General features: G+C 52.7%; 10 protein-coding genes across 10 annotated transcripts; 6 read left to right on the plus strand and 4 right to left on the minus strand.

The window, feature by feature from the left end:
• Positions 1 to 72: 72 nt before the first annotated feature.
• On the plus strand, positions 73 to 2,870 carry Z517_04115 (uncharacterized protein; the record flags this gene model as incomplete). The annotated part of the gene is made up of 6 exons (XM_013429446.1): positions 73 to 330; positions 389 to 1,029; positions 1,142 to 2,203; positions 2,268 to 2,406; positions 2,472 to 2,680; positions 2,747 to 2,870. The coding sequence occupies 6 exons, from the start codon at positions 73 to 75 to the stop codon at positions 2,868 to 2,870; spliced, it is 2,433 nt and encodes an 810-aa protein (XP_013284900.1).
• A 1,051-nt stretch (positions 2,871 to 3,921) lies between these two features.
• On the minus strand, positions 3,922 to 4,404 carry Z517_04116 (uncharacterized protein; the record flags this gene model as incomplete). Its single annotated transcript, XM_013429447.1, has 1 exon — positions 3,922 to 4,404. One exon carries the CDS (start codon positions 4,402 to 4,404, stop codon positions 3,922 to 3,924), a length of 483 nt encoding a protein of 160 aa, XP_013284901.1.
• A 758-nt stretch (positions 4,405 to 5,162) lies between these two features.
• On the minus strand, positions 5,163 to 6,191 carry Z517_04117 (uncharacterized protein; the record flags this gene model as incomplete). Its single annotated transcript, XM_013429448.1, has 1 exon — positions 5,163 to 6,191. The coding sequence occupies one exon, from the start codon at positions 6,189 to 6,191 to the stop codon at positions 5,163 to 5,165; it is 1,029 nt and encodes a 342-aa protein (XP_013284902.1).
• Positions 6,192 to 8,309: 2,118 nt separating this feature from the next.
• On the plus strand, positions 8,310 to 9,236 carry Z517_04118 (uncharacterized protein; the record flags this gene model as incomplete). Its single annotated transcript, XM_013429449.1, has 1 exon — positions 8,310 to 9,236. The coding sequence occupies one exon, from the start codon at positions 8,310 to 8,312 to the stop codon at positions 9,234 to 9,236; it is 927 nt and encodes a 308-aa protein (XP_013284903.1).
• A 408-nt stretch (positions 9,237 to 9,644) lies between these two features.
• Positions 9,645 to 10,663, plus strand: Z517_04119 (uncharacterized protein; the record flags this gene model as incomplete). Its single annotated transcript, XM_013429450.1, has 4 exons — positions 9,645 to 9,717; positions 9,772 to 10,156; positions 10,207 to 10,359; positions 10,414 to 10,663. 4 exons carry the CDS (start codon positions 9,645 to 9,647, stop codon positions 10,661 to 10,663), a joined length of 861 nt encoding a protein of 286 aa, XP_013284904.1.
• A 767-nt stretch (positions 10,664 to 11,430) lies between these two features.
• On the plus strand, positions 11,431 to 13,341 carry Z517_04120 (uncharacterized protein; the record flags this gene model as incomplete). The annotated part of the gene is made up of 3 exons (XM_013429451.1): positions 11,431 to 12,688; positions 12,743 to 13,176; positions 13,276 to 13,341. 3 exons carry the CDS (start codon positions 11,431 to 11,433, stop codon positions 13,339 to 13,341), a joined length of 1,758 nt encoding a protein of 585 aa, XP_013284905.1.
• Positions 13,342 to 14,562: 1,221 nt separating this feature from the next.
• On the minus strand, positions 14,563 to 15,685 carry Z517_04121 (uncharacterized protein; the record flags this gene model as incomplete). Its single annotated transcript, XM_013429452.1, has 2 exons — positions 14,563 to 15,520; positions 15,627 to 15,685. The coding sequence occupies 2 exons, from the start codon at positions 15,683 to 15,685 to the stop codon at positions 14,563 to 14,565; spliced, it is 1,017 nt and encodes a 338-aa protein (XP_013284906.1).
• A 1,336-nt stretch (positions 15,686 to 17,021) lies between these two features.
• Z517_04122 (uncharacterized protein) lies at positions 17,022 to 19,211 on the minus strand (the record flags this gene model as incomplete). Its single annotated transcript, XM_013429453.1, has 6 exons — positions 17,022 to 17,428; positions 17,522 to 17,893; positions 17,966 to 18,082; positions 18,157 to 18,405; positions 18,477 to 18,875; positions 18,956 to 19,211. The coding sequence occupies 6 exons, from the start codon at positions 19,209 to 19,211 to the stop codon at positions 17,022 to 17,024; spliced, it is 1,800 nt and encodes a 599-aa protein (XP_013284907.1).
• A 663-nt stretch (positions 19,212 to 19,874) lies between these two features.
• Z517_04123 (uncharacterized protein) lies at positions 19,875 to 20,991 on the plus strand (the record flags this gene model as incomplete). The annotated part of the gene is made up of 4 exons (XM_013429454.1): positions 19,875 to 19,908; positions 19,963 to 20,180; positions 20,295 to 20,537; positions 20,614 to 20,991. 4 exons carry the CDS (start codon positions 19,875 to 19,877, stop codon positions 20,989 to 20,991), a joined length of 873 nt encoding a protein of 290 aa, XP_013284908.1.
• A 647-nt stretch (positions 20,992 to 21,638) lies between these two features.
• On the plus strand, positions 21,639 to 23,857 carry Z517_04124 (uncharacterized protein; the record flags this gene model as incomplete). Its single annotated transcript, XM_013429455.1, has 8 exons — positions 21,639 to 21,817; positions 21,882 to 21,937; positions 21,994 to 22,068; positions 22,123 to 22,469; positions 22,591 to 23,106; positions 23,159 to 23,350; positions 23,405 to 23,556; positions 23,611 to 23,857. The coding sequence occupies 8 exons, from the start codon at positions 21,639 to 21,641 to the stop codon at positions 23,855 to 23,857; spliced, it is 1,764 nt and encodes a 587-aa protein (XP_013284909.1).
• Positions 23,858 to 24,294: the final 437 nt, after the last annotated feature.

Genomic DNA, 24,294 nt, shown 5'->3' on the forward strand with positions numbered 1-24,294 from the left:
TCAGAATTTCTTCTTCTTCTTTTCTCCCTTGGATCTGCAGGTGTCGTTGTTGTGTAGGTTTGATCAGCAGCAATGGCACAATTCAACTACGCAGCAGAATGGCAGCGCCTCAAGGATTTCCACTTCGAACTTGGCTTGATCGGTGCCGGTTTCTTCGTCCTCGTGACCATCCTGGGTATTGTGTTGTATAGACTTGGCGGACGAGTGTCGCTCGACAAAGTCGCTGCCCATCCCTATCTCAAATTCGTCTATGCCTGTATGCTCAAGCCCCACGACAAACGAGCCGACATTGGCCAGCAAGGGGCTCTTGAAAGTTTCTATTCTGCTCAGGTAGGAGGGTAGACAAATTTACTACTCTTTTTTCCTTGGTGCTCATGTTCTCCTTCAGGCAAATGTCTATGACTCTACCCGAAAACGCCTGTTGCGAGGGAGAGAGGATATGCTTGCGATCTTGGTGGCAAAGTTGCAGGGTAAAATGGCCTCCGGAGAAGGACGCAAGCCTGTATGGTATGACATTGGGGGCGGCACTGGGTACAACATTGAAGTCATGGACAAATTGGTGGGTGTCGATGGCTTCTTCGAACATGTGTTCCTCGTCGATCTCTCCACTTCATTATGTGAGGTCGCCCGAGAACGAGTCCGTAACAACGGCTGGAAGAATGTCACCGTCTTGTGCCAGGATGCGAGGTCGGTCGCGTGCGCTCCATCCTCGGCGGATCTGATCACCATGAGCTACAGTTTGTCCATGATCCCGGATTTCTACGGCGTGGTCGACATGGTCGCAGGATTTCTGTCCCCCAGAGGCTTGATTGGCATTTGTGACTTTTACGTCCAAAGCATTGTCGATGTCTCGTCAAGAAACTACTGTGGTGGGACCTTCAACCGCCATGTGAACTGGTTCGGACGCATGTTCTGGCGCACGTGGTTCGATGCCGATCGAGTCAACCTTGATGGTGGTCGAAGGGACTACGTTGAGTATCGCTTTGGCACTGTCTTGTCAACAAGCCAGCGAAACTATCCTCTCGGCGGGTGAGTCCTTGTGTATCCCCTTCCATCACAGACAAAGTGATGGGCTCCTGCGAGGCTTCTTCTGCTTCTCTTTATCCATGAGGCTTCGGTAACTAACCGTGTTTCGTCACAGCATCCCATACTATATTTTCGTTGGATGCAGACGAGATGCCGAAGCTTTCGCTGAACAGGGGCAGGAAGTCTTGGAAAGACTCGATGCGGCTCTTACAGAATCACCATATCTGTCCCCCATGAAATTCAAGGAGCAGCGGAGCTTGGACGCACAACAAAGCATTCCGCGGTCAAAGTCGTATGAGTCGGCTATTGTCAACTTGAGCAATGACCTGCCTCTTCCTTCAGCGTTTTACCAACAGCACCATTGGAGAATCTATTACAATGACCTTTTGCAAAAACATCAACAATTCGGCAACGAGTATATCTATGCCTTCAACTGGGAAGATCCCAAGGTCGACCATCAGCTCTTGAAGATCAATCAGGACGACGTTATCCTCACCATCACCAGCGCTGGGGACAACATTCTTGACTATCTGCTTGAACGACCCAAGCGGATTCACGCAGTCGATCTGAACCCGAACCAAAACCACCTCCTCGAGCTCAAAGTTGCCGCCTTCACCGCCCTCCCTTATAATGACGTGTGGCAACTCTTCGGCGAGGGCAAGCACCCAGACTTCCGCAATCTCCTCCTCTCCAAACTCAGTCCTCATATGTCCAGCCAAGCGTTCCAGTACTGGCTCAGCAAATCCTATATCTTCTCCTCCAAGGGGGGTCTGTACGAGAGTGGGGGCTCCAGACACGCCATTAAGCTCATCCGGTGGCTGTTCAAGACGTTTGGTCTCACTGCAAAAGTGCGCACGATATGTAAGGTGGAGACGCTAAACGAGCAGCGCGAGATGTGGCCTCAGATCAGGAATCTCCTGCTCAGCTGGCCCCTACATAAGACGGTGGTGTCTACAGAGTGGTGGGCATGGAAAGCGGCCGGGGTTCCCCCCAACCAGCACGCCCTCATCGTTGACGACTACGCGCAGCGGACAGGGCTGCCACGGACGAAGAAGCTCTGCGGTGAAGCTATCTGGCAATACGTTGTCGACACGTTGGATCCTGTGGTGGAAACAACGCAGATCAGTAGGGAGAACTATTTCTATTACCTCTGCCTACAGGGGAAGTTCTCAAGAAAGTAAGCAAGCATTCCGCTCTTGGACCTTTTTTTCCCCCAGCCATCTAATGAAGCAACGAAACAGGTGCCATCCACGCTACCTCGGGGTCAAGGCGCACGCAACGCTGTCAAAGCCCGATGCATTTGATGGTCTTCGCATCCACACGGATGAAATTATGGAGGTGATTGCTAGGATCAGCCCGTCGACATTGACCATTGCTATTGTAAGTCTGGTGGTTTTCTCGTCTGATAAATCATTTCTATGGGAACCTCCGTTGACAATCTGCAGCTGATGGACTCGATGGACTGGTTCGACCCGAGTGACAAGGACTCGGCGGCTCTGGAGCAAATCGTAGCTTTGAACAAGGTCCTCAAGCTTGGAGGTCGTGTCCTGTTCCGCTCTGCAGCGCTGCGGCCCTGGTACACGGACATATTTGAGCAGAATGGCTTTAGTGCGAGTTGCGTGGGCAGACGGGATTCTGGCAAGTGTATCGATCGGTGAGTCCAGACGGTTTCTCTCGTTGTCCCATCCTTTGGAGCCAGGCCTCTCATTCTCTATTACAGGGTCAACATGTACGCGTCTGCATGGATATGCACCAAGACAATCGACATCTCGACAAGTCCGCTCATCCTTTCGAAGGAGAAGAGCGTGGAGGCTGCGGCGTCGTTAGAGGAGCTGAAGATCTAGGAGGAGCAAACAACCTACCTGTCTCTTTGCACCAGCCCAAAAGTACTTGTTTCATGGGTCACTGTGCGTGCGAGACTGGTTTGTGTCGAGTCATTCGTCACTCGTCCACTTTATTTCGCCAGATGCGAAGCAATCCATCGTCAACCACAACCAACGGGAGACACATCTCCCGTTAGCTTCTGGCCGGGAGTGACAGAAAGCAGACAGACAACTGGATCCGAGCGAGCGTTGAGGAAGGGATTGAACCCGTCCTCCTCATCTCCCTTTACCAGTTGACATGGTCTTATATGTTTCCCTTACACCTCCTCCTACCCTATACGTGCCAGGGTTCTTAGATGTTCACGCAGAGCTGGATATTTAGTGGTGGAATAGATAGATAGAGTGGCAGAAGAGCGGATTGGTTTTTGGTTTTTGAGACTACAGAGCAAATTATATACCCCTTCCATTACCGGAATCTGTCCTTTATTCCCCCCGTCTCGTTGAGGTGAGGTGAGTTTGTTATCCTCCTTTGGCCTTTGGTGTAGTTCCAGAGAGTAGGTGATTATGTCATTTGCTTTTTTTTTGGTTCAATGAGGGAGGGGGGTGAGAGTGAGTGAGCCAACGAGCACTTTTTATGGGTAGGCATAAACATCATGCAGGTCATGCCTATACAGCAAGGCAAGGATGCAGTGGACTGAAACCCTTTCCTTCCTCGTCGTCTTCATTTTTCTCTCGCCTTTCCTTTAGCCTCATACAGCAAGTGCTGTTGCTGTCCAAAGTCAAAGCCTGGTCCTTCGTCTCCCTTGCGTTTCCTTGGCTTGCCTTTGTTGCTTGCAAGAATATATGTACAGGTGTGAACTTGAGTCAGTCATGGTGGTGGTATCGATGGTGGTAGCAGCAACAATAGTAATAACAGCAATGATGATACAGACAAGGACCCTACACGGTAATCACCGGAGGCCCAAAAAAAAGGACAACAGGCCAGCCACCTCCATCCCACTGGTCCGGGGGATTCAAGAGAAAAGGAATCAGAGGAAAGGAGACGGAAGAAGGAGAGGGACGATGGCTTGCTTCAAGCACCCCCTTCGCGCTTGGCATACTCCTCCTCGATCCTCTCCTCGTACTCTCGATCCCTCTCGGCCTGTTCGTCGTCATTGTCGCCGTCACCGTCACGATCAGTGACATCCTCGATTCTACCTCGACCGCCTGTCGAGGAGTTAGACCCGGCCACGGACCCCCGCTGCGGCGGGATATACGTCTCCTCGCTGACTGTGGGCCTGCCCGTCTCCTCGGCCACGCGCCGGATGTTGGTCCCGTCGCGGTCGTTGCTCGTCAAGGTCTCGCTGTACCGCTGGGCGTGGTTCGAGTTGCTGCTGCCACCGGTCGAGGACGATGTAGAGCTAGACATCGAATACGACGTCGATGCGCTGTAGAACACTGAGCCGTGCGAGTTGCCTCCACTGCCACTGGTGCCGCTGCCACCGCTAGAGCCGGCGGTGCCGTGCTGGTGCTGTCCGCGGGACACTTGGTCCGAGCCGTATGAGTAGTTGGACATTATGACTTTGTGTTTTGGGTTTTACGGGTTGTGGGCTACGAGCTGCGGTTGTACTTTGCCTGGGGCGGTGCGCGGGTGTGTGGGTATGAGTGAGGATGAGGATGAGAATGAGAATGAGAATGAAGGAGAGAGGTGGATCGAGATCGAGATCGAAATCAAATCCTTAAGGTATCGTCTTCCTCTTTGGGATAATGAGTATTGAAAGGTCAAGGGCGATGGATGACCGTATGCTTAAAGTAGGGATGTTGAAAATAAAGACCTCGCTGAGGAGGTAGGTATTCTGGATATATCCTTTTTAGCTTCTTCGCTGCCTGCGCTGGAATGGCGTCACTGATTTCTCCGTTTGTTCTTCTTCAAACCAGTCACGTCAGGTCAGATGATCTTTCCTAGTGTCTATGTCTGTGTCTGCCTATCCTTCTGTCTTTGCTGTTGGCGGTGGCAAATCCTACTTAACCGAGTAACCAAGATACTTTGTGCATATGTACAAATACCAACCTAATGTATACGGTCTGCCATCCCCTCACCTACCGTAATGGTCGATGATTCGTTCCATCGCCCCCCAATGACCCAAAGTTGGCTTCAATGAACCCCACCGGACAAAAAAAAACTTGAAAGAGGTTATGCACATCCCATTTTGTGTGCTCGTGTCGGGGGTTCCCTTTTGAGGAACTGGTTGGGCATGCATGGTCGATGGCAGGAGGAGGATGAGGAGAAGAAAAGTATGCTTCTCCCGTACGCTGTAGAAATGTCTAACAAGCTTACACTGTTCTGCTCTTGTGCTCGACTATCTTCTGCGCTACTTCGTCGAGGACGTCTGTCTTCTTCATCTCGCGCAGCCAGCGGTCGGGAATGGCTTCGAACCCGTGATATGTCCCAGCGAGTCCACCGCATATCGCGCCCACAGTGTCCGCGTCGTAACCCAAATTGACAGACAGGGTTGCGGCCTCTTCGAAAGTGTCGGCGTTGAAGAAGGCCCAGAGCGACGCCTCAAGCGTGTCAACAACGTAGCCCGTGCTCCGGATTGACTCCGCCGGCGTCTCCTCCCAATCTCTTAGTGTCTGGTACTTGCCTAGCCTCTCCGCGAGCACGAGTTCGACGGGAGTGTCGGAGATATTGCTGGGGATCTCTCGCACGGACTCGGCCAAGCTGACAGCAAGCTCGGTCTTGGACGCACCGTTGAGCGCCTGTAGGACCAACGCAGTGTAGATCATGCACGCGTGGACGCACCGCGGATGAGGATGTGTGGGCAGCGAGCTCTCGTGCGCCAGATGGACGGCATCCGGCTCGCTGGGGGCGATCAAGGCCGCTGGGAGCACTCTCATCAGACTCCCATTGCCGCAATATTCGTCCTTGCCGAACGAAAAGGAAATCTTCTTTAGTATCGCACGCTCCGTCTCTTCCACCGGTGGTGACGAGTCCCGAGGCATGAGATGGAGGAAATTGTCCCATATCTCGAGCGCACTTCTCGTCGAGACCCCAATGTCGAAGCACCGACCGACTGACGACATGTATCCGTCCCGCCACCACGAGATGTACTTTTCGGCCTGGTGCACGATATTTGACTGGCCGCCACACTCTAGAAGCGAGTGAGCCAGGCACAGAGTCATCGAAGTGTCATCCGTGAAACAACCCGGCGGGAGACGGAAGTTGTCGTTGGGCAGCATCTGCGTCACCCGGTCGAAGGAACCGCGGGGTTTGAACTCGACGGGGCCCCCGAGTGCGTCGCACACCGCAAGGCCAAATATGGCGCCTTTGACACGGGAAGAGAGAGGGACTGGCACTGGCATGGCGAGCAACGAAATTCCATAGCCTGAGAGAACTCGAAGCAGTAGTAAAGAGGGCGAATCTCTCCCCGAGGCGAAGGGCAGGCGAGTCCGGTTCCCGTCGACACTAGGCTCCTCAGTCAAGCGAGCTAGATAGATGGACCGTGATGTCGTCGTCGGTATCCAACATGGCAGTTACCTCATACCTCAAGGAGAGGACGGTGCAGCGACACCTAAAGCACCATTGCGTCAGTATGACTCAACTTAGTCAGGAAATAGGGTGTATTCGAGGATTCCCAGCACCAAAGCGGATGAGAATTCCGGCTGGACATGGGCAGTCGACGAGATCGCTGGCAGACAGCGTTTGCTCATTTTTGCAGAAGAAATGTTGAGCTGCTGTAAAGAAATACTTTGTTCTCGGAATTCCTGCGCTGACTACAGCCCTGAGGTGCTTCCCCGCCAGACCCTGGAGAGACAGTTCGATAAGATAACGATAGGGGCCGATAAGAGAAGACAGAATTAACGCTTACCCCGCCACGTGCTGCCAGTCCATTCATCGGGTCGCATCGGCACGCACCAGCAGCCGGGACACGAAGCCAGCAACCTATACTTGGTACTCTCTACTTGTGCTGGTAAACTCACGATTGTGGTGTTAGGGTTCCAGCTATTGGGTTCATTAGAAATGGCTTTGACGGCTTCTTCATATCATTGTTCTCATAAAAAGCTACGTTTGCTTGTCTGCTCTGTCTCGACAATGGCCATCCCTATTGCCGTGCCTGGTTAAACCATCTCTTGTCAGAGCACACTGTGCAGCTGTATTTCCCTTGTCATGAAAGGTATTCTGTGTTCGGGCAGAATGAAGTGATAGAAGGAGTGTTATGCGCTGGGTTATTTATTTTCTGTGAACGGGCTCGTCAGTTGCCACTTCTTGCCGACCAGAGCGACGGATCGATCATAACGCACGTGCATTGACATTGGCCAGCAGGGCATCGGCCTTGTATCCATGTTAGCGAAGGATCCTCCTTGAATCGAGGTGGGGTAATGCTACTCACAGGCAGAGCCGCAGCCGCAGCAGGGCTCTAGATGCAGAGAGTCAGCCATATGCAGCACCAACGAACCGAATCCTCCTCCATTGAAAGGCGCATACCCATTTTGTTGTTAGGAAGCGAGTGCTTTGCTTAGTAGATTGCGGTGTTGCTTGTTCAAAGACTGAACAGCTGGCGTGTGCGGGCTGCGAACAAAAGACTTGGGGGATTTCTTGTTGCTGATTATAGGAAGGAGGAAGAGGAAAAGGAAAGGAACCCAGAGAGAGGGAGCGAGATGGAGATACGCTTTTATGTTCGGACTCGGATGCGCTTCGGTTGGATCCTGCGCGGCGATGGGTGCGCCGTGCCAAACATCCTAAACTGCTTTGGGCTTCTTAAAATATTATTCTTTCCAGAGAACGACAAAGCAATGCAGGGAAGACTCCCTTGTGATCGATCGATCGATCCTCCTGGTCTACTTGTCTGCTTACCAAGTCCCCGATAGCTGCATAAGTCCTTATATGCCACAGAACACCATGCTAATAATGTGCTCAAATCCTCCGTTTCCCTCTGCCGAAACCTCTTACGCCGACATCGTCGCCCCATCGCTAGAGGTCACCTTTACACGATCCGATCTTCCAGCGGCACCCTTGCCCCTCGCCCCTCGGCCCCCATCTCACTGCTTCTTATATCGTCACACCAAAGCAAATGAGACAGTCGAAACCTCTCTATCTATGTTTTCGTGCCTGAGGCAGTCCTGCGTCGCGCCCTGGTCATCGATGCTGTCTACTTCGGCAATGACACCGCTGCTACAGAAGCTGAGTCACATAAGAAGCTTGACATCTCCGCTTGGGGGCAATTCGCTCAACCCGCAGCCATGACCACCACTGTCAATGTTACATGCTTGTGTGGGAAACATTCAGAGACACTACAGATAGCTTCCCAACTACCTGTTCCCGTATCTCCTTGCTCATGCAACAGCTGCCGTTACAGCACTGGTGGATTGTACTTCTCGTGTCTCCCCCTCACCTCGAGACCAAATACTGCGGATGGACTTACCAAATACGATTCCTCCCCAAAGCTGACAAGGTATTTTTGTCCCATGTGCGGCTCCCCCATGTTTGTCAACATCCACAAAGATGACACTTGGACCGTTTGCTCAGGTGTTGTCGATGGTGCGGAAGGCCTATCAGCTACGTCAGCTGTGACTCTGGAAAGAATTGTCCAACATGAGTTTGTTGGTGATACGAAAGATGGGGGACTGGCTATCTGCTTAGCCGAAGCAGACGGTTGTTCAGTACCTCTTTATTTGCAGAGACCGGACGGAGCTCTTGCTACGGAATTGACCCGAGATGTTTCAACACGAAGCGACCACAATAGCTCTCCTATCAGAAAAGGTGAAGTGGACGAGGTTGCCATGATGTCTGAAGATTTAGGCGATGTTTACGCACGTTGTCATTGTGGAGGGGTTAACTTCCGCATCACCCGGCCCAATATCCTCTCAAGGACATGCTCTTCACCGTGGCCAGACTTGCTTGTCCCGGATCATTCTCCTATCTCGCGAAATCGGGAAGACGTCAAGTGGTGGTTACGTGCAAACGATTCCAAATACTTGGCAGGCACTTGTGCATGCAGGTCTTGCAGATTAGCCTCCGGGTCGCCAATTCAAGCCTGGGCTTTTATCCCAAGAGCCAACATTTTTCAGCTTGATGGAAGCCCGCCGGACCTCTCTATGGACACTCTGAAACGGATTGAAAGTTCTAAGGGCTGTTTTCGTGACTTTTGCTCCCGTTGTGGTGCTACGGTCTTCTGGAACTGCCTCGAAAGGCCGGATCTGGTCGATGTGAGTGTAGGGCTCTTGCGAGCCCCCGAGGGCGCGAGGGTAACGTCTTTGCTGGACTGGTGGACCGAGAGGGTTAGCTTTAAGGAGAAGGCATTTGATACGATGCTCATTGAGAGGTTGGAGAAAGGGCTGCAATTCATCAGACTGGCGGATAACAGGACATTTGAAGGTGATGAAGGTAAATTTGAAGACCCTGAGTGAAAGCCAGGTAGTATCTCTTGATCCAGAGACTGACGCACCCCCCTTTCACTCAAGCTGGAATTGCGGAAGGTGTGTGAAACTGCGACGGTTGTAAAGTATCGCAGGTGTAAGGGACGATGACGAGGAATATGGGTTACGTAATATCTGACTTATCCACTGAGGTGACCTACGCCCACCCAACGCCTGATCTCTGTGTCACCAGTTGGTTCAGAGGCTGCCATAATTAATCCAAGACCTTCCCCATAGAGACTGCGACAACCGCGTACAAATTGCTCCATTATATCGACCAACCTCAATCCGACACGCTCCACATGATATTGTGATTGCGCGACATTCTCACTGTTGTTTATCTCAGCGACTGCTGCCAGGCATCCTTTTTCAGTCGCGAATGTTGACACGCTAGCAACCATGGCCAGTGGACTATCGAGAAACTCCTATGACGACGACCATGAAGTACTTGAAGACGATTTCCTCAATGATGGTACAGGACCCTGGCTCAATCAACAAAGACACGAGTGAGGCTCACTTTCTGCAGAAGTCGAACCCGACGAACCCTCCGATCGCGCCCCTTTGACAGGCAACATTCAATCCTCCTCTTCCAGCGCACCCCTGAACCAAAGCTATCTGACTTCGAGAATACCCGGTGAAGACAGGCATGCTACACAAAACACCATCGATGAGAGTGTCTGGGACACGGTATCTCGAGACCTATTCGCCGTATGGGAGAAAATGAAACAAGTCCTCTACCCCAAGTATTTGCTTGGAGGCATGCTTCAGAGACAGGGCACCGGCATGGGCGATGTTGAGAGCCAGGGAGGAGGATTTGGAAGAGATCTTAGAGGCATTCTAGGTCGCTGGCCTGACGCAGATGGCATTCTGCAGGGAGGGATGAGCGACGGGTTAAGAGACTGGGATCTATGGTGAGATAAGATCTACTGCCAACTGCACGCATGCTAACAGTTGTACCAAGGGGCCCTCTAATATTCTGCCTGCTGCTGAGCGTCTTCCTTTCCATGCGCGCCAGCAAAGGCCAGACCGACCTGGTCTTTTCTGGCGTCTTTTCCCTGGTCTGGATTGGTGAAGCTGTGGTAACCCTCCAGATCAAACTGCTGGGAGGAAATATGTGAGGCCTTCCAATCCCTTGTTTCAATTCCACCAGTACTGACCCTTTTTCCAGCTCGTTCATGCAATCCGTCTCCATTATTGGGTATACTCTGTTCCCACTCACCATTGCCGCCCTACTAAGCGCGCTCGGCCTACCAACTATTGCGCGCATTCCTGTATACATTGTTCTTGTTGCATGGTCACTAGCAGCCGGAGTTAGTATCCTCGGAGGATCAGGGGTTGTAAAGAATAGGGTGGCCCTGAGCGTCTATCCTCTCTTTGTCTTCTATGTCAGTCTCGGCTGCCTATGTTTTATTAGTTAGATTCCAGGGATGGGTGGCTGTTGTGCCTCTCGCACTGCCAGTCAGTACTCTAAAAATTTAATGTAGAAGAATGGATTTCAATAGCATGGCAACGTCTCAAGTGTTTTGGTTTGAGGCCCTGACGACATTTGCTGTGAGTGGGGCGGAATATGAGAAGTTTATGAGTTGTTGTTTGTGCGGAGCAGGTGCCTGCGCATCATGCGTCTTGAGCCGCTTCAATCATATCGTACCTGTATCTTTGTGCCGACCACACATCCCTCTGACTGTGTATCCATCTCTGGTCTGCAGTGCCCACGTCCGGTTTACTCCTAAGGGACACTGTACACGTTCTACTGCACGAAAGCTGTCCCGAGTTCCTACTGGAAAACCCTCCCGCAAACGTCTTTGTTAACCAGTGATTCCGACCACCAAGCACGGAAGACGACCGCTGCTTTCGCACCGCCTTTCGAGCCTCCAAGCACTCGAGGCGCAAGCAGTCCTTCTGGACTCCCTTTCGCACTCGAGTCAAGTACTCGTGTCATCTAAGAAGACTTGGGCTGGGTCCGTGAGGGGGAAGTTGCCCTGAACGGTGTGGAGGTTGAGAACCCAATCATACAATCCATCAGTGCCAATCTCAACATCTACATCAACCGGTCGGATAACGGTGTCTACACAAAGGAGGATCTAACCTGCGAGTCCCCGCTGCCTCGAAGACTGCCGCAGTGCTACACCGGCTGCAGAACATCTCCGTCAACAAGACCCGGTCACTACAATTCCAATCACCCACGATGGCTACAAGCAACCAAACAGAACACCTACCACCGCCGCAGGAATCAACAGAAGACACAGTCATACGAGATCTACCGCCTCAAGAAGGAAGTTCAGACGGCGAGGGGGGCGAACGCACCGCGCGGGAGAAACTGAAGAAAACATCCATTGCAGGACTCTCGCAGTATTCCAAGGTAAAGCCTGGAGTCGCTGGAGATCACCCTGTGGACGATACTGGGACGGTCGAATCATTGCCCGAGTCACAAAGCGAAAACGGACAAGTTCGAGGCCGTCCTTCGAAGAAACGGTCGTTCGAAGACCTGCAAACCGAAGAGTCTGGTCCCGGTGTCGAAAATGGAGGAGCCCCTCTCCCAAAGAAGGGAAGCCAACACAAGAGGATGAGATCCCGAGAGATTTCGGGGAACGACGAGGAGATACAGACTTTTGAGAAGTACGAGGACATGGCGAGCCCGGTCCAGGAAGAGAGTGATGCAGAGGCACAACAGTCTCCAGGCGGGCCTGGGATTCTAGTGTTGGCGCCCTCGAAGGAGGAGATGGAAACAGCTGCTGTCGCGCAGGATGCCTGTGGATCAACTGCAGAGGATAAATCATCTAGTGTTGCTGCTAGCTCGGAGAAGCAATCAGCGGCAGCAGAGACCCAAGTCAAAGCCCTGCCATCAACCAAAGAAGAAGCCAAGCCACAGGTCACGGCATCATCAGGCTTCGCCAACACATCAACCACCTCGCCGTTCAGTAGCTTCAAATCCCCCAAGTCCCCCAAATCCCCGGAGAAAGCGTCGGCCTCAATTTTGTCTCCCGGGAGCGGGACGTCAAGTTCGGCCTTTGCTTCTTCTGGATTGTCAGCGTTTGCTGCGTCCGAAAAGTCACCCTTCGGAGCGGTAGGTGCGACGGCCAAAGCTGGTGGCGGATTTGGTGGGGGTGGAGGAACGAGCGGGTTCGCATCGTCCTCTGGCGGATTCGGAGGTGCGTCACCGTTTGCGAGTAAACCCACGTCCGGCTTTGGGTCTGGAGGGGGCTTCGGGTCTGCGGCTGGATTCGGAGGAGGGAGCGGGTTTGGAAGTGCTGCAAAGCCACTTGGTGCGGGCCTCTCCCCGTTTGGTGCTTCGGCGGGAGCGTCAGGCACGTTTGGCAAGCCGAAGCCCTTTGGGGCGAAGACGAATGAAGACGAGGAAGATAGCGAAGACGGAGGCGAAAACGACGAAACACAAGCGGCAGGCGAAGAAGCCGAGCAAGACCCTAGGTTCCGCGAGCAAGAGCGTGAGTTTGTATTGGTACTACAATGAGGGGCTTTTGCTAACTGATACTCGGTAGTCAATACAGGAGAAGAAGACGAGGAGACGGTCTTCAGCTGTCGAGCGAAGCTATATCACTTTGAAAGGGAGTGGAAAGAGAGCGGAATAGGGGACTTCAAGATCAACATGCGATATGAAGCGAGATCAACCGTGCAAACACCTGCCACCGATGGCAAAAACGGAGGAGAGAAGGCACCCAAAGAAGACGATTCTGCGGAAACAAACGAAGAAGATATCGAAGCTGCTCTTGAAGGCGGCGAACGCGAGTCGTCTGTGACTCTGGAACGCAGGGGTCGACTCATCATGCGCGCGATGGGTACACATCGTCTACTGCTCAACACGCCGGTGTTCAAAGAGATGAATGTGGGCACACACGACGGCAAAGAACCGAGTGGAAAGACCATGCACCTCACTGGTTTGGAGGGAGGAAAGCCGACGGGTTTCCAGATAAAGGTAAGCATCACCAGCGCTGTTTCGTTGGTACCGCTATCGATATCTGCCTCTTGTTTTCGACAATCTAGTTGTATCTGCTTTGCTGATGGGCTGGAACAGGTTGGTAAAGAAGAGGTCTTGAAGGAAATATACTACAAGATCAGAGAACTGCAGGAAGCACTGTAATGAGCTGGACGCAATAACCCAGGCTCACTAGTCTCCCCTTCCAGCATGTTAGGACCAGCATACTTCAAGCAGTCACCACAGGACCGGCAAAGAGCAACTTGCGTCAGCCTTCAGACGCCAGCCTTGAGAAGACGAACCGCACCCTTTTTCCGAGGAACAGTTCAGACCTAGACTTTTGGACAGCTACATATCTTTCTAGAGTGCCTGTAGACTGGACTGGGACTTGGTCAAAGACCTCTGAGGGTTTGGAATGACTTTTTGACGAGGATTGCATTGATCCATGGGTCAGGGATTGTTGGAATTCCCAACGAAGCGGATTGAACAATTGGATGGACTGATGGTGGCCACAATGGCTTTTTCAGAGATGGAAAGGGGGCGGCAGCCTCACTGATGACATGCCATTCTCCATACTTTGATACTCGACTTGGGAATCTTTTTTTGCGACACCCTTTACGTACTGCTAGGATAAATCAACATCGACAAACATCAACACGAGCACCTCTCTCTCCGTGTCGTTTCCCTTTGGACGGGATGGTAAACATGATATGCATGAGCGCCCATGACGCAAACCTTTCCCATTCTTTTCCACCCCATTACTTTTCTCTATACCTGATCATAGAGACTATGCGGACATGCTCCTTTCGCACAGGGGCCCTCTTAGGGAAATGATATAATGTATGGTACTCGAGACGGCCAGACCGCCCTCTGACCAATTTCCGTGTATCCGTGTATATGTACATACACATAGAGGGCCTGTTTGACGTGATCTGATCCAGTGATCGCGGCGTCAGTCATATCCCGTCGTGTACCATCATGTATGTATGATGTGTATGACATGTATACCCTAGGTAACATGCCCATGGAGTGCCCGCACATGGTGAATCTCCGCGTGTTCTCCCATACACCCGAAAATTAGGAGAAAAGGCATCAGAAAGAATGGGATTCTTTGATCGCTTGCCTGTTATCCCCCCTCCCCGACTGTGCAGGTAGGTACCTAGGTAGTCATCCTCGTAAAGATACATACCTACCTATACCGATACGTGTACATGTACGTGTTCATGGTACATAGGTAGGTCCTGTAGATTGTTATCGAATGAATGTCGAATGTCGAATGTCGAATGTCGAGTGTCGAGTGTCGAATGTCGTATACATCTATGCTGTCGATGTTCTCTTCTTTTTCTTTTCTTTTCGTGCCCTTTGCCATCTCACAACCTCAACTTCTCACAGAACAATCATGCCCACGCCCACGCCCGCCGCGAGCGCCGTGCCGACACAGGTCCAGAAGAGGGTCGTTCTCCCGAGATCTCCCCCGGCGCGGGGCCCACAGCCACTGCTACTGCTGCCATCGCCCGCGGCGGTGAGATGGAAAGGCCCGCCGTGCGAGGGGAGGGTGGTGGCGACGACGACGGTGGCGCCGTTAGTCGTGTACGTGTACGTGATAACTTGGACGCCGTCGCCGTTGGCGTCATTGTTGTTGTCATTGTCAGAACCGCAGGTGACTGTGGCCTGGACGTCGGCGGCCCATGGTGTCGGGACGGTGAGCGCCCCGCATAGACTGGCCGGCGTGGATGTGACCTGGCCGTTTACGGTGAGCCGCGCGAACTCGGTGAAGAAGTACTGCGTGCCCTCGGTGAGTGTTTCGTCGTGGTCGTAGTTCCCGTCCCCATCCACATCGATGTACGTGGTGCACGGCTTCGCTTCGCACGTGAGTCCGCTACTTCCTCCGCCGCCGCCTCCGCCGCTGCCGCCGCACGCAGGGAGCGTTTGACAATCGATTCCGGTGAGAGCGATTTGCTCGTAGGCCGTGCACGAGGACGCGGGAATGCTCGTCGTCACAGCGGGTTGCCCGCCGCCGCCGCCGCCGTTGCTCGTCACGTAGGCAATAGCGTACTCCCCCGCCACGAAGGGCGTGGTGGTCGCCTGGCCGACGTCGTTGACGACCGTGGAACACAGTTTCGGCACGCAGACGGTGGTCTGCAGCACCGATGTGGGAGAACCACAGCCCCCGTCGCACGTGCTGCAGCTCGAGCAGTAGCGCACCGTGGTGTAGCTGATGATGACCGGGCAGGGGATGTAGGTCGTGACGGTGACAATCGCGGTCGAGCCGTACGTGGTGTAGTAGGACGCGGAGGAGCTCCAGCTCGTGGCTTGTACGACTTCGGTGTACGCTCCATCGTCACTGGTAGTTGGGCTCTGTTAGTCGAGTGCTGTCACGGTAGAGGGTAGGTGGTAGATAGACAGTGTCTCGCGAACCGCGATGATCTGTTAGAAGGGTAGGTACTTACTACGTGTCTCGCCGTTGGAGCTGTGGAAGCAGACCCGCGAAGAGCGCCGTGGTGCGCATGTGTGTTTTAGAGAGAGACTGTGTGTGTGTGTGTGCGCGTGCGCAATGCTCAAGGTCGTTACTCCCCGCCGTCTTTTCAGTTGTACCAGTAGGCTTGAGAGGATCAATCACTTGACATGACCTGGGTGCCTGGGTCTTCAGTGCTTCAGGTTACAGCCCTGCCAACCGAAACTTCGTCTTTTCAGAGGAGGACAGAGACAGCTCCAGTTGGAAACATGGCCGCGGTGTTGAAGTGCGAGGAAGCATCCCACGCTCCATTTAAGCCTCGCTGTGGTTGTTGGGTCGATACGAAATAAACCTTGGGCGGGCACGCGGGCTACAAGGATCAAGACTGGAGACAGACAGACAGAGACTCTACTTTTAAGCCCCGCCACAAACCCTACGGTACGAGGTACTGGCATCTCAGCTCTGAAAAAAGAAGGTAGCTGGCAGCCATGATGACATCTCTCTCATCCGCCATGCTGAAGGACGTGCCAACACCCAATCATGGTGTGTGTCATGAGTGGTGACCCTGTCCGGTTGCCGTGGAAACATGACTTTGTGTGGATTGGACGCCTTGGGTACTAGGCCCCCGATAGAAATCCATGGTCTCGAGACACGGGAAATCAAGAAATTCGATCATGAAAGAGAGCTCTTGCAAGGATAAAATAAATGACATAAGCTGATGAAGGAATGTCGCCTGAATCCTGGACCAGCGGGGGAAATCCTGTTCTGGGGGTGCTGCACACAGAAGTTTTCGCAGCCTACCTGCAACATGGACGGAGTAGACCACATAACTTCACCAAGTCGTTTGCACGATCGACGATCTCCACGTGGCATTCTGCTGCAGTTGGGATGGGAATGAGGATATCATCCCGCCAAAATGTGACAATGTTACGGAGTGGGATTGAATCCTCTCAAGGCTTTAATTAGATACTCTACATCAGCCAAGGGAGGGGGGCGGGTCCACATCCTTCCTGAACGGGACGATTCAGCCTTGTCTTCCCATCCCCCATAATAAGTCCTAGTGCCAGCATCACTGTTCGCTATTAGGCTGCGGCAGTGACTATCTACTTGAATTGGTGGGCTCGGAATTGGAGAGACTCGGAGATGGATCGATACGAGAGACAGAAGCAATCATCAAGGCTTGCTCTCCACCCAAAAGCCAACTGAGCCCAGGAGAGTTTTAGGTCACATTGTTACTAGGATCAGACTTCCGCCCAAGATGATTTTCCGACGACTTCCTTGAATACTTGCACGACGCTGCAATTCAGAATCTCTCCAACATGTCTGCAACGTCTGGAAAATCTGGCAACGTCGTCCTCATTGGACACACCACCACCCTCAGCAGCCCCCGTCACGCCTTGGTCTCGGTGACAGAAGTCGCATTCTTCTCCTTTTTGCCGCCGAATTTGCCCAAGCCACTCGCTTCCAGCCGGCGCACGACTTCGTGCGTCATCTTGTCGTCGACGTTGGGGACGAAAAGGGCCGCGATGATGGCGCAGCCGCCAAATGCGATGCTGGCCAGGAACACCATGGCGAAGGACTTGGAGTACGCGTCCTTGAGTGCCGTTGCTGCCGTGGCAATGATCGACGGCGTCACGCCTGGGATCTTGCTCATCGCGTCCGCGTTGCCCGCCGTGAGGGCACCGACGAAGGATTCCACCGAAGACACGGGGAGGCCTGCTTGGACAATGGTAGGGACGACGTCCCCGGAGATATGTCCTGACAGCTTGTTGTTGAGAATGGATGTAAAGATGGCAGCTGTAGGCTCGGCGTATTAGTATCAACTACCATGTCTGCGGAGAAGCCGAGTGTATAGAACTGAGTCACACAAAGTGTTGATGGAAGACTTACTTGACACGACAGCACCAATTGTCCTGACGCTGCCGAAAATGCCTCCGGCAGCGCCCAACTCCTTTTGGTCGTCGATCACAATGGTCACCAGGCCACATGCATAACCTTCGAGAATACCGACCATACAAGCCCCGAGACAGGACAAGGCGGTCGCTATGGCCTTGTCCTCGCCAGCGCCGGCAACGCCGCCATTAAAGGCAGTCATGGCGACACAAGAAGCCACGAGCTTCCACTTCATGCGCCCACCTACCACGGCCGTCGCGGTGCCGATCAATTGCCCAGCAATTGTGCCCGCAGTGACGGTGCACGAGAGAATACCGCCGTAGACAATGTCGTTCGTAAACAGGACAGCCACCATTTGAGGATAAATGGCTTTTGATACGCGAGTTAGCAGATGCGAAGATCGGGCGAGGCATCAGTAGCCGTCAGAGCACTTCGACTTACCGCTGATTGAAAAGTACATCATGCCTCCCACAGTCGTCACTACGATGAGGGCCGAGTAGTCCTTGTTCCTAAACAGGTGCATTGGAACAATCGGTCGACGCAAGGGCATGTAAATCTCTATGTTTCTGGTTAGCAAGGGGCTGCCTCCACCCGTGTACGGAAATCAGAAAGAGGGTCAAAGGCGGGCGAACCATAGAGTACAAAGGCAATGACCAGGACAGCTCCGATCACAAGGGTGCTGAGCACGTGTGCCGACTTCCACGGGTACTGGACGCCTCCCCAGGACAGACCCATGATGAACAGGAGCATGCCAGCCGTAAAGAGGAAGATGCCGACGTAGTCGATCTCCTTGAGTTCCTGCAGCTTGGACCGGTTTCGATGCAAGTGCTCAAAGTCCGGTGGGTGGTAGAAGATGGTCCAGAGGAGCACATTGACAAAATCTGGCCAGAAGAGACAAGTTAGATATCGCTTTTTGAGGGGGGGGGTTTCTGAGGAGGCGCGTTTCCCATACTCAGAATGGTCATCATGTAGTAATCCCATCTCCAGCTCTGTGCGGTGTGGACGATAAACAGACGTGACCATATCGGGCCGAATGCGAGAATGGGAATTCCCAAGAGGTAGACGCCAAACAAGGCGTAGAACCGATGGCGGACAGGGACCAATTCGGAGACGACGTAGTTGAATGAAGATTGCGCCGCCGCAGCGAGGCCGATCAAGACGTTTGCCCCAATCAACTGATTGACGGACTGGGCTCTGGAGGCCACGATGCAGCCGACGGTCGCCAGCACGGCCGAAGCGATGAAGAAATAGCGACGTCCAAAGATGTCAGAGAGGCGGCCCACGAGAGTGAAGCCGATGCCCGTGCAGAGAGTCCACACGAGAGCAACCCAGTTGATGTCTTGGGTGGGACCTATACAACCATGTTGTCAGAACCCGTACCAGTTGATTCCTAGAAGTGTGTTTGATGGGATCTGATATAGTCTGACGCACCCAAGTCGGCGTTGATATAAGCCAGAGACGTTGCTGGCATGGTCCAACCACCGTAGGCGCCCATGAGGGAGAGCGCGATGGCGCAGTAGGTTCCGATGAAGTTGATCTCGCCATAGGGATTCTCAGTCGTAATGATCATGATATCCTCAGGCTTGGCCAGGTCGTCGATGCTCAGCTCCTCGACTTGGGAGACCGAGGCATGCTCGATCGCCGCATCCTCCTTTGAGGAAGGGACCTGCTCAATTGTGGCAGCCATTTTTTTCTACAAATTCCTGGTCCTGGCTGTTGCAAGGAAAACAAAGCTGCTTGCGGTCACGACTTCGATTGTCACACCACAGTTGGATAGACAGACCTGGTGTCTCACATGTAGCATCTATAAGTCACCATCCCAGCCGGTGGGCCGAAGGAATGAACGGTACCAGCCCCGTGGGAACCCCAGGACAACTCCAGACTCGGAAGTCTGGAACCCGCAGATATTGGTGCGCTTTGACCCTGAGCCGGGTGTTTGGCGAAGAGTGGCTGAACCCACCCAGCCTTGAGGCATGTGTCCAGAGCTGGCGGCTGAGGGACCGCCTGTTTGAAATCATCATAAAATGCGGCCAGGGGGGGGATTTGACGCTGGGTAATGCGTCTGAGTCACGCGAGAGACGTTTTCCGACTAATATCAACATGTTGCGGCAATCAGGATACCGAATTAGCCGGCTTCCGGTTACCCCCTGTCCACGAGGCTGCGGCCGTTTAGATGAGCCAGGCAGCCAGGACAAACCGCTCACAGAATACCTATTGACCACGCAAACATCTGGCTTTTCAGTCTTGCTTGGCGGCGCATAGATTAGCAGTGCCTGTTACACACCGACTCCCCGGGACTCGGCCCTAGCTTGTGTCGACAAGAGCTACTAGGTGGGAGTATACACTCGAAATGCCTGGCAGAGTCGCCATAGTCACGGGAGGAGGTAAAGTCTCCTGTCAATGCATGGTGTTTCCGCCACTCTAATATCTGTCCAAAGCCTCGGGAATTGGTCTGGCCGTCGTCGAGTATCTTGTCGATGCAGACTGGAGTGTTACAGTCGTCGACTTGAACACAACCACTGGAGCACAGATTGCCGAAAGATTTGGGGACCGGGTGCTCTTTGTTCGGGGCAACGTTGCCGTCTACAATGATCAGGTTAACGCGTTTGCCTTGACTGAGGAGAGATGGGGTCAAGTCGACTTTGGTATACGCCCTGTTCTGGCTCGTGCGAATACATCCAAGACTAATGTTGGTCGGCGATTGCAGTGTTTGCCAATGCGGTACGTATGTTCGACGCAAAGCCTGTCTGCGGGTCACTCACAATTCGAGAAGGGCATCGTGGATAGACTCGACTTCTGTCGCCCTGCAAAGGACTTTGACCGTGGTGCCCCCCAAGAACCAGACTCCCTGGTCATCGATATCGACCTCAAGGGCGTCATCTGGTCGTCGTATCTCGCGTTGCATTTTTTCAGGAAAAATCCTCCGAAAGGAGGGAAACTGGTCATGACGTCGAGCTCAGCAGGGCTTTACTCGGCGCCAGATGTTTCCCTTTACTCGGCGGCCAAGTATGGCGTAAGTACCAGCCCAGCCACTGGACCTCTGTCATCACTTATGGATAGCTGTGACTGATGCGAAGGACGAGGTATAGGTTGTGGGCCTTGCTCGGTCCCTAGGGCAGAGACTCAAGGATGACGGCGAGCCCATCACCGTCAATGCCATTTGCCCAGGTGCGGTGCCCACGGCCATCTTCAGCAAGGAGTTGGCAGATGCACTCCCGAGCGAGGTTATTACGCCGACGTCGACGATCGTTGAGGCTATTAAATATATCCTGCAAGACGCGACGGTGACTGGACAGGCCATTGAGTGCAGCGGAAGGGAGTTCTCGGCCAGGCCAGTTCTTCCGTACTTGAATGAAGCGGCTGAATTCACGTCCGGTGGCAAGTACAAGGAGCTGATCAGTCCAGGTGATGGGTTGATGGAGTATAGCATCAGGAAAGCTGCAGGGACCAATGGCTCGGTATCATAGATGGTGGGAAGGACTGTAGCATTGTAGCCGGGATCGTATTGACAGACCTACCCACGATCCTGCCGTATATCTAAAAGCCCATCTAAAAAGAAAATCGCCGTGGGAGGACAAGAGTTAGGTTTCACATATACATCGAGATGATCAATTCGACAAAACAATAGATGTTGGGCTGACAGGGGTCCAGAAAGACATCAATCTACCTACAGCTGCAAAACGCTTTCTCTCGAACCAAATTCAGCCGTCCATCGAGAAACAAATCTTGACCGAGGTAATTTCGGCAACAATACAGAAAAAAATACCGCTACAGCTCGAGCAGCTCGAGTCATGTAAGTCAATCTTGAACCTTGACTGCGTCCAATCACCACGAAGCCCCCAGCTCTGGAGCCAAAGTATCGGGAAATGTGGGGGAATGAACGGGGTCTGCGGAGGTGGCGAGAGGTCTTGCATGATGGTCCACGATCGGGCTTCGTTTTCGTCACAACTACGCGCCTGACCTCGGTAAGTGAATGAGGTCTGGCTCCCAAGACTTATATAGCGGGGTGGGTGGGCGAAGCAACTTTTCTCGCGGAAGCATCTTCTCAGCAGCCGTTTGCGGTGTTGATATCGATAACGCTATCGGCTGGACCAAAGACTGTTACTCGGTAAATATGGGTTCACTGGGCACTTACCAGGTGCCAGAATGGTACCATTCAGAGGTCCTTCGACCTATCAAAGTGATATGCATCGGCGCGGGCATTTCAGGACTATGTCTCGCATACAAGATGATGAAGCTGCTGGATTCGTTCGAGCTGACGATCTATGAGAAGAACGACGACGTCGGTGGAACGTAAGAAAAGAAACTCGTGCTGAGGTGCAATTTTTGGAGGATCACAGTGTTGACTTCAAGCCAGGTGGTTAGAAAATAGATATCCAGGATGTGCCTGTGACATACCTGCTCATATCTATAGTAAGTTTTTAAGAGCGAGGTCGACGGGGAGGGAAAGCTAATCAATCTCTTCAAAGCGTTTACCTTCGATCCCAAGCCGGATTGGTCCGAGTATTATGCTGGCTCCAAAGAAATCCATGGGTATTGCAGAGGTCAATCTGTCGCCCATGATTGGGAATCCCCTTTTTCTGACATTAATCGTGTAGGATTTTACGAGAAGCACAATATCGCCCAGTTTACCAAGCTTTCTCATGTTGTCAAGGAAGCCGTTTGGGACGAGAACACGTCGAAATGGCGATTGGAAATCGAGGACCGCACCTCGACCCCCTCGAGGATCTTCAGGGATGAATGCGACGTCCTCATAAACGGAGCCGGGTTCCTGAATAAATGGAGCTGGCCCAACATTCCTGGGATAGAGACGTTCCAAAAGCCAAAGCTGCACTCGGCGAGATGGGACGCCAGTTTGGATTTGAAGAATAAGACTGTTGGACTCATTGGGAATGGCTCGAGTGGGATCCAGGTAAGAAGACCCAACGTGCAGAACGTCAAAGTTGTGTCTCACAGGTCAATAGATTCTTCCCCAGATTGCAAAAGGTTGGTTCTTGGACTGCTTCGACTGAGGTGAAAGTCGACCAAGGAGCCGCGACTGACATCTCCTTCCAGACGTGGCCAAGTTGAAAGTATTCATGCGCTCACCTACCTGGATATCGCCCGCGCTGGGCGGCTCCGTTGCTCTTCAGTTCCAGGATGAGCATGGAGGCGAACACCAAAGCACAAGTGATGCGAACCCCGGGTCGACCAAGGGTAACAAGCACGAACAGTTTACCTTTACAGAAGAAGAGAAGGAGCAGTTCCGGGCAGATCCCCAGGCCCATCTTCAGTTCCGTCGCCGAATAGAAGCAGAAATGAACGTTCTTACGGACATGTTCATCAACGGAAGTTCGACACAGCAACAAATGCACAAGTTTATGGTCCAGCAAATGAAAGACCGGATGGGCCCGGGCAATGAGGAACTGAAGGCTAAGATAATCCCACAATGGGCACCGGGATGCCGAAGGATCACGCCTGGGGATGGCTATCTTGAGACGCTCGTTCAGCCTCATGTCGAGCCAATTTTCGGCGAGATCCATCGACTTACCGAGACTGCGGTGCAGATGGTTGACGGAACCTTGCACGATGTTGATGTCTTGGTGAGTCTTGCGATGTGTGTTCTACAATTTGACCAAGTTCTAACTCCCTTAGGTTTGCGCCACTGGTTTCGATACATCCTTCATTCCACCCTTCCCAGTTATCGGACGCGGAGGTATCTCGATGGAAACCGCGTGGAAGAACATACCCGATGCATATCTTGGGATTGCCGCTCCCGGCTTCCCGAACTATTTCATGACCACCGGCCCACAAGGCCCCCTGGGGAACGGAACCATTCTCCCTGCTGTGAGTTTGGCGCATGCTTTCTGTTTGCATGTGGCTGACGAAACTCCCATCTAGATCGAGACAGCATGCGAATATTTCATCACCGTAATGAAGAAGATGCAAGAAGAGAAGATTAGATCCGTGGAGCCGAAGCGTCGGGCCACCGATCAATTTCATGAACATATGAGCGCATTCCACAAAAAAACAGTATGGGGATTGCCATGCCGGTAAGAATCTCCCTCATTCACGATCTTGAGCACTATATTAAATGTCATCTACAGGTCATGGTACAAGAACGGCACCGTCGACGGCGAACCTCAATTGTGGTGTGGAAGCGCCCTGACTTATGTCAAGACAATCAAAGTCCCACGCTTTGAAGACTATGAGTTCGAATATGAGAACAGCAATCAGTGGGCGTTCCTGGGGAATGGAAAAATCAAGGCATTTTATGAGCAGGTTGATGGAAAGCCGAACATCAACGGACTTGCACCTTATATACGCAACGAAGACTCCCCCTGGACTATCTAGTCTCTGGGCTAAGATCCGGCAACTTTGAATGTATATAGTATCGGCTCATGCTGAGTCTCTTCATGACCTCAAACGAGGGAACCGTTTCACAAAAAAAAGTAATACCTTTTGCCAGTGTCTGCGGAATTACTCATCGCTGCTCCTATGAGATAAAGCTGTTAAGTAGGCGAGAGTGCTCTGATTTCGATGCCAGAGTTCCAAGTGAGCTGGTCACACCATTCTCTTGTCTCCGTTGTGCAGACCCATCGGCGCATTTTATTTACAAGTAGTGGACACAATGTGGAGCGGAATGTCGTTGTTGGCTGCACCTTTTCGCCCAAAATCTAGCCGATAAAGGCGTAGCCCGGATATCGGTCTGAAGGCTGAGACGCGACCAATCTCATGGACCGAGGGTAACTCGTGTGCAGGGGGGGCGGGGGCGGGGGGCAAGCCTTATC

Source organism: Fonsecaea pedrosoi, assembly GCF_000835455.1.
Source record: "Fonsecaea pedrosoi CBS 271.37 unplaced genomic scaffold supercont1.3, whole genome shotgun sequence".
NCBI lineage: Eukaryota > Fungi > Ascomycota > Eurotiomycetes > Chaetothyriales > Herpotrichiellaceae > Fonsecaea > Fonsecaea pedrosoi.